The sequence below is a fragment of the Mixophyes fleayi genome, chromosome 6 (assembly GCF_038048845.1).
Source record: "Mixophyes fleayi isolate aMixFle1 chromosome 6, aMixFle1.hap1, whole genome shotgun sequence".
Lineage (NCBI taxonomy): Eukaryota > Metazoa > Chordata > Amphibia > Anura > Limnodynastidae > Mixophyes > Mixophyes fleayi.
The window spans coordinates 204,527,808-204,539,884 of NC_134407.1; the positions used below are offsets into that span (position 1 = coordinate 204,527,808).

Here is a 12,077-nt window from a genome sequence, read left to right on the forward strand (position 1 = left end):
ATGATCCTTATACTACAATGTGATTTACTGAGCCAGAGAAAAAAGTCCATAGATTACAAATAAAGGAATGTACTAAAAGGATGATCACATAAAGGGATGTTTGGGATGATTGCCTGCAGTTCTCCTCCAAAACACTGGATGGCACTATCTTTTTATCTTCACGTCAGATTTTACCAACTACAACAAACATATACAGCTTTTAAATTTAGATAGGAATAAACTAAAAACTCTCTAAGTAGGACTCCTAAATGACTTATAATATCCATATGATTTACAGTATGAAGTGCATTATTCCATGTATATTTACTCCATCATCATTATTCCATATACTTAAACGTTACTTAAAAATATTTGTTATGCAATAAAGAAACTATTAATACACCCTAAGGAATGTTATATTTACAGGTTAGATACTTCTTTATAATATGTCTGGTCAAGATAATATGGATATTATAAGTCACTTAGGAGTCCTACTTACAGAGTTTTTAGTTTATTCCTATTTATATATAAAAGTTTGTAAAATCGGAAATGAAGATAAAAAAGATAGTGCCATCCAGTGTTTTGGAGGGGAACTGCAGGCAGTCATCCCGATCACCCATTTATCTGATCATCTTTTTAGTAAATCGAACGAAAAAAAAAATAACTATGTCTAAACACAGAAACAGCCGTCTGTCAAAGCCAAGTGCCCCTAGCCCACATGCTTAGTGTACTCCAACTTTAGTGACATCACTCCATTTAAAGTCCTGTTCCATTGTTGGAATGCATATCATAATTATTGAAATCTGAATAAGTACAAAGTAAACACACATCTATATTAATCTCTCAGACTAATGCTATGGGTGAAAAAAAAATGTAATTATCAAGATTTTTTTTAGGTTGTAAGTGCTTTGAAAACCTTTTATGTGCCTTGTTCACATCTGTATTATTTGTGTGCATTAATCTACAATCAGGACTTTTTTCTTTTAAATATAATTGAAGTTTTCTCTCCTTTCTGCACTGTAGCAGAACCGCCTCAAATCCAGAAACTTTCAGGTCTGCTTCAAACCAAAGATGCCCCCTGCTGGTGGGATGACTTAATAGCTATAAGTTCCTTTTTTTTTTTCAAGAGGCAGAAGAATGTTCACTGATGTGTTTTACTCATACTTTGAATATTTCCAGCATGTTACCAGCTTTAGTTGTATAATTACATTTTCTCTCTCTGACTTTGTTTGTCCTTTGTTAGGAATTTGAGGCAGATGTCTTGGAGTTCAAGCTGAGAGTGGAAGATATGGACAGGCGGCTGGGGACCGTGTTCTACCTGGCATTTGATGACGCCTCAGGCCTGGAACATGCCTTCAGGGTGTGTAGTACTTCCTCGAGGAGTAAAGCGGCTATGACCATTTTATAATTATTTTGAAAATGTCTAGTTCCGTACAAACTCACATGACCATAGCTGAACATTTACAGGAATGGTCTCTGTGGTTTTGTTGCTTATTTTGTATTTGAAAACATAACTTTTTATCCCTGTAAAGCAGGCTTGTGTAACCTGTGGCTAGCCAGCTGGCACAGAACTACAAGCCCCAGTATGTGTACTGGGGTTTTTATTCCACAACAGCTGGATAGTCTCACGTCGCCCGCCTGTGCTTTGTAGGTTACTGATAATGTCAAATCTGCTGCCCAAATACATCTGTATTATGCTATTCACTGGTTTTTACTGGTGTAGATATGAGCGATTCATCTAATCACATGCATCCATTGTTTCGGTTACAGCTGTTGGATATGTTTGGGAGCCTGCTGGACAGACCATTAATTGCAGAAGATGCATTTGAGAAATACCCTCTTCTTATTGCTATGTTTGACCAAGAACTGGACTCTGCAAAAGCTATTTATGACAAACATATGCTGGAAGACACAAAGCAAGGTTTGTAAGGTTGTGGCAGAAACCCTGGTGTGCATCATATTGTTGTATCATATGTATACATTTGAGTATATCTGTGTATGTATTATTATTATTATTATTATTATTATTATCGTTTATTTGTTAGGCGCCACAAGGTTTCCGCAGCGCCGTACATGGTACAAACAGTAGAATATACAGGGTAAGACAGTACAGAACAATAAACACAAAGTACCAGTACTTCAGAAACTCCAGGCAGGCAAATACAGTAGAGACGGAGCGGAAGAACGGGTATGGAGACAGGAGGGAAGATGGGCCCTGCTCATACGAGCTTACATCCTAAGGGAGGGTAAACAGAATCAGGTACATAAGGGAGCCAGTGAAGCAACGGGGAGAGAGAAAGGGGGCAGGGGAGAACCAGAAGAGGTGAGAGGTTAAGTGGATGGTTGGTAGGCCTTAAGGAACAGGTGAGTTTTAAGAGCCCGCTTGAAGGAGCACAGATTGGGTGAGAGACGAATGGAGCGAGGGAGGTCGTTCCAGTGAAGGGGGGCAGCACAGGAGAAGTCTTGGATTCTAGAGTGGGAAGAGGTGATCAGAGTGGAGGAGAGGTGGCGATCATTGGCTGAGCGCAGGGAGCGGGCGGGAGTGTGAATGGAGAGGAGGTTAGAGATGTAAGGGGCAGTAGACTGAGAGAGAGCCTTGTAAGTGGTGGTGAGGAGTTTGAAAAGGATTCTGTAGGGGAAGGGGAGCCAGTGTAAGGAAAGACAGAGAGGGGAGGCAGAGGAGGAGCGGCATGAGAGGAAGATGAGTCTCGCAGCCGCATTGAATAAAGAGCGGAGGCGGGCAAGGTGGGAGCAGGGGAGGTCAGTAAGGAGGAGGTTGCAGTAGTCGAGACGGGAGATGATGATAAACCCCTCTCCCTCTCTCTCTCTCTCTCCCCTTTCTTTCTCTCTCTCTCTCTCTCTCTCTCCCTCACTTTCTATCTCTATCCCTCTCTCTCTCTCTCTCTCTCTCTCTCTCTCTCTCTCTCTCTCTCTCTCTCTCTTTCTATCTATCTCCCTCTCTCTCTCTCATGGGGAAGATGCATTCCCCTGATTCTGGCATTTTCTGCTTGCCAGGCTTTTCCTCAGACAGAAAAGCCTGCCAGAACTGACAGACATCTCTTCTCCTCAGCGGTGCCACAATCTCAATTCTCCTTTCAGGAGTAAGGCGAGATCCCAAGGGACTTGGATTTTGAAGACTTGACAGGTTGGGAGAAGGAATCCTCTATCACACAGGGCTTCAATGAGTTAGTGCTAGCTATTTGTCAGGCCCTTATTATTCAGGACCCCGGAAATTTCTTTATTCTAGAGGAAAAAAAACCACCATTCTTCCCCTTCCTCCCCAAAAGTTGTCCGTATTTTTGGGTGAAGCCTGGCTTCAACCTGACAGAAAATGTGGGGTTCACAGCAAAATTTCTGTAGTGTTGAAGTCAGGTTTCATGTATTAATATATATGATTATGTGTGATGAGTTTACACATATATTATATATAATATTATGTTGTTATATGGCTCTTAGACAGCTTGGTGTAGATGCAGATACTGAAAATCAAAGTAAAATGTTATGATTTTATGTTTAGACTAAGAAGAGTTACTGGAGTCTGATGTTCTTTGGCACAATGACAATTTTGAATTTAATTCAATATTTATTTTCTTCACTCAATATTTATTTGATGAAAACCCAGGTTTATCACTTACATTCTTTTCAGTCTGTTTGTTTTGCTATATACGTGTAACATCTGTCCTAAATTGTCTTCCAGGATCTCCACAGATAAACAAAAACATGCCCCTGGTGGCAGGGAACCTGAACTGGGCTAAAGACATGAGAGAGCGGCTGCAGGTTCCGTACAAGAACTTCTACCACATTACCCACCCGTGAGTCTCGCTGCTTTCTGTGTCTAGTTGTAGCAGGCATTCTGTTACACCATATAGGGTGGTGGCCATTGAGCCATGCCTGGTAGGTTGGTGGACATTCTGCTACACCATATAGGGTGGTGGGCATTCTGCTACACCATATAGGGTGGTGGGCATTGTGCCATGCCCTATAGGTTGGTGGACATTCTGCTACACCATATAGGGTGGTGGGCATTGTGCCATGCCCTGTAGGGTGATATGCATTCTGCTACACCATATAGGGTGGAGGGCATTGTGCCATGACCTGTAGGTTGCTGGACATTCTGCTACACCATACAGGGTGGTGGGCATTGTGCCATGCCCTGTAGGGTGATGGGCATTCTCCTACAACATATAGGGTGGAGGGCATTGTGCCATGCCCTGTAGGTTGGTGGGCATTCTGCTACACCATATAGGGTGGTAGGCATTGTGCCACTCTCTATATTATAGTAGGCATTGTGCCACACTCTATAGTGTGGTAGGTATTGTGCGATTCTCTAGATTATGGTAGGCATTGTGCCACATTCTATAGTGTGGTAGGTATTGTGCCACTCTCTAGATTATGGTAGGCATTGTGCCACACTCTATAGTGTGGTAGGTATTGTGCCACTCTCTAGATTATGGTAGGCATTGTGCCATACTCTATAGTGTGGTAGGTATTGTGCCACTCTCTAGATTATGGTAGGCATTGTGCCACTCTCTGTGCCACACTCTATAGTGTGGTAGGTATTGTGCCACTCTCTAGATTATGGTAGGCATTGTGCCACTCTCTAGATTATGGTAGGCAATGTGCCACACTCTATAGTGTGGTAGGTATTGTGCCACTCTCTAGATTATGGTAGGCATTGTGCCACTCTCTAGATTATGGTAGGCATTGTACCACACTCTATAGTGTGGTAGGTATTGTGCCACTCTCTGTGTCACACTCTATAGTGTGATAGGTATTGTGCCACTCTCTAGATTATGGTAGGCATTGTGCCACTCTCTGTGCCACACTCTATAGTGTGGTAGGTATTGTGCCACTCTCTAGATTATGGTAGGCAATGTGCCACACTCTATAGTGTGGAGACACTTTAGGGCCCAAGAGTCTTGTAACCATTTTATTGCATTCCAGCAAATACAATCAGACATGTGTGATTGAAGTTCAGCTATTACATTGGACCTGTTATCTGCAGGTATCACTGGGCATTCCTCAAAAACACATAAAAACGTAAAATGTTTCTGATTCTAAATGAATGTTTCCTTTTTAAGGTGCATGGAGTCTGATGAGGGTAAGAGAATGAAGCTGAAGTATGAAGAGATGATGGCCCTTCTAGATAGGTAAGTAATATGCATCACGTATAATATAATATGTACACGCTCCTATATTGGAGGCTGACAGTCTGATCCACTGAATTATCGAGTTTCTAAGCTGATCTCTAGAGGCAGCTATATTTCTGGCAGTGATTGCTACAGGCAGAGGCCGAGCTCGGCATTACAGTGATGCATATACCAATTCTTAGAGCCACTGCTGTAGAAACAGTTGTGTGTGTGGAAATGATGCATCTCTCCTACATATAAAGTGAATACTGATGGGGCACTTCATATTTAGACTTCAGTTGAGATGGAGCAGCTGACGGTACCTCTCCTACCTCTATCCACACCATCGTAGGAACACTTAGAGTGCGGCACATTCTAAGGAGAGGACTTTCACCACCTTACCCCTGGAGTTCTACCAGGAAACGAGGCTCACCTTCCCCAGAGTCAGCTGTACTAGTCCTCGGCATTGTTGGTGCCTCTAACCAAATATGGGCTAGTAAAGAGGAGAGGTGTTAGGTCAGCACCTCCTGAACAGTGGGTGGCGAGGGACGAATGTGTGTGTATTGGACAGGACGGCACTCATATGCTCTCTCAGGCTCCTCGCAAGGCATTGTTCTACTGTTTGGTTAATAGATGTCCAGGAATCGGATATGACACAGCGGCTGTTCCACAGATGCTACAATACACTAGGCATTACCCTACAAGGGCAGTAATGTGTTTTCCTTTATTGAGACATTGGATTAGTAATTAACAAAAGTATTTTTATACTGAGACTTTAATGGTCCATCAATTGTCAACAGAAATCTAAATAAACTGTAACAAAGGGAGGCATTTATCTGACAATATGCAAAGAAAACATACAAGCAGAGTAAGACATTGGCGCAGTTATGCACCTAGATTCAGGTTAAACCAAGTAAAGACTTATGTGTAGTTTAAAGTTGGTTAACTTACATGATTTAAAAGCTGCTTCCTCTCAGCAAACAGACAGGGTGTGTCTGTTAGTTGAAACAGAGCCAGGGATGGGCGTTTTCTCTTAAAGAGAAGGTGGGTGTGTCATCTGTCCATCAAACTAAGGCTGGAGGAGGAGTATCATGTATAAAAGCTTGTTTGTGTTATTTGTCCACGGAGACCAACGCTGGGAAAGCTGGCTGGTCCTGAGAGAGAGCTGGTCTATGTATAGCTAGCGTTTAGGGTCTCCATAATTGCTGTGAAAGTATACGGTGTCAAAACATTTACCATCCTGACAATAAAGCTACATAAAAAGGAAGAAGGTGTTCGCGTGTGCTTCTGCAGTAGCGGGCTCTTGCCACAAAACATAAAGCATTGCTGAAAGAGAGAGAACGCAGAATGTTGTGGTCCCGGGGAGACCCAAGTGCCCGCCACCTAAACATACTTATTTTTATAGATCGGGTCACATGACAATTATTGAAGTGAAGACTAGGCCAGTCCTATTTACACAGATGTAATCTCTCTATAATAGGTCAGTGTCAATCCATTCTAGACATTAAACCCAGTGGATCTATTGCTGTACGGAAAGGCTGCATTCACAGGGGACTGTTTCCTCTTTTCCTACATGTAAGCACAAAGAGCAGTTTATCCGGTTTAATTGGTACCCTACAAAGTGCTCTTGTGTCCCCTGGAGAGTTCTGTGAAGTCAGAGGCTTGAAATAAAAGTGTGTTGTTAATTGGGCTTTGAGCAGGGATGAGAAATCTTAATTACAGCTCTAGATCAATGGCAGACACAGAATTCCAATAGCCAAGGCCTCACAGATCCGCTGTGAAGTTGGGATTTATATCAGGGCTGACAAATGTGGGATGAAGTCTACTGTAGTCTGTCATGTCTAGGCCTCTACATGGACCTAATTAGCACCACAGTCTGTTTTTTTTTTAAATAAATGCTTTTGAGATTTTAGGTACATACACAATGAAATGAATCTATCTGTCTGCAGTATATATAAATAATCTGTGCTGGGAACAGAAAGATGTCTGTTCTGTTATTTAGATATAGCTGATATTATTATTATTATTATTATTATTATTACCATTTATTTATATAGCGCTTCTAATTCTGCAGCGCTGTACAGAGAACTCACTCACATCAGTCCCTGTCCCATTGGGGCTTACAGTCTAAATTCCCTAACATACACACACACAGACAGACAGACAGACAGACAGACTAGGGTCAATTTGTTAGTAGTCAATTAACCTACCAGTATGTTTTTGTAGTGTGGGAGGAAACCGGAGCACTCGGAGGAAACCCACGCAAACACGAGGAGAACATACAAACTCCTCACAGCTGATATTAAAGCAAAAAGTAAAAATTATTTTTTATGGTAGCGCTTCTGTTTTATGTCTTTCTGGGATAGTTCCAAAGCCTTTCACTTGTATGATTAGCCTACCATCTCGTAGGTAGTAGAAGTGTACAGACTGCAGATCATTAGATTCATGCACAGGAACAGGGAGCGTACTGACACAGCAAGTATAACTGTCAGAACATGCTGCATCATTTCAGCTTTTTGTCTTAGACCGATACCGCTTTCAACACTGTTTAGGAGATGTGGTGTCATTATCAGTGTTGGAAAATGGAATAAAAAGCCAAGTGATACCAGACAATGAGATTTACCTTCACCCTTCACATATAAAATATTCACTATAGGGGGTTTAGTTGACCTTTAAGAGTTTCCTCAGTTAATACCATCTTGGGAACAGAAGCTGAACAGTTCTGGATCTTTGATACAATATCTTGTTAAGTGGGATGTTTCTGAAAATTGTTCTGCAGTGGAGGTGGTGTTGCCAATCAGACGTCTTTCATTTCCTCAACTAAATTGTGGGCAACACAGTGGCTTAGTGGTTAGCACTTCTGCCTCACAGTGCTGGGGTCATGAGTTGGATTCCCAACCATGGTCTTATCTGTGTGGTGTTCGTATGTTCTCCCCGTTTTTGCGTGGGTTTCCTCCGGGTGCTCCGGTTTCCTCCCACACTTCAAAAATTTACTGATAGGTTAATTAACTGCTATTAAATTGTCCTTAGTCTCTCTCGGTCTGTGTGTGTGTATGTTAGGAGATTTAAATTCTAAGCTCCAATGGGGTAGGGACTGATGTGAGTGAGTTCTCTGTACAGCGCTGCGGAATTAGTGGCGCTATATAAATAAAGAGATGATGATGATGACAGTAATGGAGATCCATTATTTGAGAGATCCTAGTGGAGAGGACATCATAAAATTCATACGTCTCCAAACACACCCAAAATACTGCACGTTACTTTACTTCAAGTTTGCCTACCTGGTATCCAAAAGGGTTAAGTCTTAACTTTTCTTTTCCGAGAATATTTGCCAGTAAAATACGACGTTGCACTAAGTTAGCCCAGTGTCCTGATGCTCTCTTGTCTCTCTCATACAGCTATAGGAGTAAACATAAAAGCTAAAATTTTTGATTTAAAAGCAAATCATCTCTCCTGCTCTATTTATCGTTTACGAAGTTAAATTGTCCTGACTTTTCCCACACAAAACAGAAATGAACCTTGTCCAAATCTTCTATCCCTTTATATTTTTATATTAAATGTTCCCAAATTTGCACAACAATTCCACGTGTGAATGCAAGCCGGATCCGCTTTGTTCACGCTTGATGTAACACTAATACTGGAGGAACGCAGCCAGCCACAAATACGCCAGTTATTGGCTGGTACTTATTTGCATAGGAGAATAAATAGTTTGTGCTGACAGTTCCATTGGGAGCGAGTGAAATCAGACTTGGATTAAAAAGATTGATTGCCCTACAATGTGACTCTCTATATGCAAGTGCAGGTTTCAAACTTTGACATTTGTTAATTATGGTGCAAATAAAATTTAACCTGCATTAAACTAGGTTCATAACACAGTTTTCTTAAAAATCTTCATCTCCTGCTTGTGCTGGATGCCCCCAGTTTTAAATATGCGCTTGTGCCCATGTGTAGGCTGGCACTTGTAGTACTAAAGGGTGTCACGTCATGAAATAATAAGTATTGCCCTGTCATAAATAAATTATTATTGCCCCCATAGCAATCAATTAGTATTGCTCCCATAATCTAATTATAAAATTTTATTGACCCTTTAATATAATGTTATAGTAATATTGCCTGCTTAACATAATCATACATTAATTTGGCCCACCTAATATATTCATAAAATATTTTTACCCTTATAGGATCATTTTTAATTATTTTCACCCCCTTAATCCAGGGTTTCCCAAACCCAGTCGTCAGGGCTCCCTAACAGTGCAGGTTTTCCATATCTCCTTGCTGGAGCACAGGTGTATTCATTACTGACTGATACATTGTAACAGATCCACAGGTGGTCCTAATTATGTCACATGTGATCCGGAAAACCTGCACTGTTGGGGAGCCTTGAGGACTGGGTTTGGGGAAACCCTGCCTTAATCAATAAATATTGAATGTCCTCATAATTAATAAGTGTATTTTGCCTCTGTGGTCTGAGCTATCTCGCCTCTCACAATCATCTTTCTTTTTCTGTCAGTTTTACCTAAACACCATGCGTTCTGGTACTTTTCATACTGCTACACATCATCATCATCATCATCATTTATTTATATAGCGCCACTAATTCCGCAGCGCTGTACAGAGAACTCATTCACATCAGTCCCTGCCCCATTGGAGCTTACAGTCTAAATTCCCTACTATAGACACGCACTCACACACAGACAGACAGACAGAGAGAGAGACTAGGGTCAATTTTTTTTTTTTTTTTTTTTATTGCAGCCAATTAACCTACCAGTATGTTTTTGGAGTGTGGGAGGAAACCGGAGCACCCGGAGGAAACCCACGCAAACACAGGGAGAACATACAAACTCCACACAGATATGGCCATGGTCGGGAATTGAACTCATGACCCCAGTGCTGTGAGGCAGACATGCTAACCACTACGCCACTGTGTTTCTTTTTCTGTCAGTTTTACCTAAACACCATGCGTTCTGGTACTTTTCATACTGCTACACATTGCCGTATTTTTTTAAAATTTCCACCGTCCAAAAGGCCGGACAGTAAATCCAACGCTTTGGAGTTAGAAATCGCTCAAGTCTTGCTCTAAGTAAAAGTGGCTTTAACAGCAAAAACGTGGTTGTGAATGAATTGTACTAATGCCGAATGCATTCCCTGGCATTGCAGTCAGAACAGAAATATTTTATAAAGAGCTTAAGAATGCAAAAGTTTTTTTGAGTCGTTACCAATGATCTAATTTTTTCAGTGACTATTCAATGGGTTGTAGCATGGTTTTGAATGCCTTACAGAACTATTACCACTAAATAGATCAAAACTTCTATAATTTCTGCAACATACATTAGCAGATTAATAATTGGTTGGAATACCACAAGGCTGTATACTTAATACAATAATCCCAAAAAGTTAAAAGTAGCAAGTTTTTTCGAAAGCACACTCCCTTGTTTTCAAGTGACTGCCGTTGTTTGTATACCTGTTGTTCAATCAACTGGGGAGGGAAGGGGCAGGCTAGCATAGGGCATTCTACAAACCTTATGTGCTATTTAGAGGAGGAAGAAACCACAGATAAGTCGCTTACGCCTTCATGCTGCAAGTTTTCCTGCAATACTTCCGCCAGTCCTGTGACTCTACGTACTACTTTTCATGAACTAAATTTGCACCTACTCTTGTGGCATAAATTGTGTCTAACTCTACATAAAAGCCAAAGTAACACACATTGAAAAAATAAAAAAATGCTCATGTGAGTTCCATGCCTGAAATGCCAAGGTCCACCTAAAACTTGGATAGTCGATGGTTTCTGATATTCACTCCCAATATTGGCCCTTAATGTAGTCCACTAAACATCTAATTTGTAGGATAGAAATTTGGTACACGTAATACACCAACGCGTTTCATTGTATTTGTTGTCTGTACTTCATCAGGGGGATACCCATATTTCTTATAGCTGTTCCTGTTGCTGTTTTTACAGAGGTCTAGCTAATAGTCAAAAGCTTTCTATTCGCCACATATAAATCAGTGACAACTTCAGGCTACAACTATGTGCAAATGCTATTACAAATACTGCAGAGGAACAAAACAATAAATACAATCAACCTTATTTGTTCTTCACTTTAAATAGATTTTGCCCAGTTAAATTATATGTATTATTGAATGATGCCCCCATTTTTTTGCAGGTACGTAGAGCAACTATACGCGGAGTGGTGCCGGACAGTATCGGAAAAGTCTCAGTATAATCTCATGCGACCTCTCATTATACGCGCAGAAAACTCCAATTTGATTGACGTCAATTTTGATCCACAGGTATATTGATGCTAATAGTAGTACTGAGTGCACAGCCGGATATATTATAACGCACATTAGGTCCCTGTCTGTCTGCACCAGATCCAGGATGCATTATTTTCAGCTCACATTGCTGGTTAGATACAAACTCATCCATTTTCATATTAAGTCCACATATTTCTATCTCAAGCCTCCTCAATGTACAGAAAGTGTAGTGGTGTATTATTCTAAATGAAAGGATTTTAGTCTCAAAAGTAGATTTGAAACGTGCACATTACACATGTTCATAAAACATCTTATCACCTCTGGTCATAGCATTCGTCCACTCCTTGTGGGGTATTGCTGTTGACTGCCACTAAAAGAGCAAACTATTTAGAATTGGAGGAGAGAACAAAAACATCAATCAGATGAAAGAGCAGGAACAGCACTTCTACCCTACGCGTTTCAGCAAATAAACTTCATCTGGGTTATGTGCTGTTACTGGATTAGTTATTTTTATATCCGTGCCATAATAGTTTTTGGGAGGATGATAAACAGAGGTGGATAGTTTTTCCGTTGGCATATTTGTTATGTTCTAGGTCACATGTACCTTGATGTCACATAAAGCGCAAATAATGTGCAAATAATCAGTCTGAGTTCATAATCTGACATACTATCCATTGGCGATGCTTTGAACCTGGACACTAGTGGCCCAGGTGTCCA

The 12,077-nt window shown here is 40.9% G+C and overlaps 1 protein-coding gene across 1 annotated transcript in view; it reads left to right on the forward strand.

Annotated features, from left to right (window-relative positions):
* The window catches only part of DNAH9 (dynein axonemal heavy chain 9), a 215,430-nt gene that overhangs the window by 34,613 nt on the left and 168,740 nt on the right, over positions 1-12,077 (forward strand). The window contains exons 8-12 of the mRNA XM_075178154.1: positions 1,223-1,339; positions 1,750-1,900; positions 3,677-3,791; positions 5,061-5,129; positions 11,270-11,396. Of these exons, the coding sequence (XP_075034255.1) occupies positions 1,223-1,339; positions 1,750-1,900; positions 3,677-3,791; positions 5,061-5,129; positions 11,270-11,396 (579 nt within the window). The remainder of the gene's footprint in view (positions 1-1,222; positions 1,340-1,749; positions 1,901-3,676; positions 3,792-5,060; positions 5,130-11,269; positions 11,397-12,077) is intronic.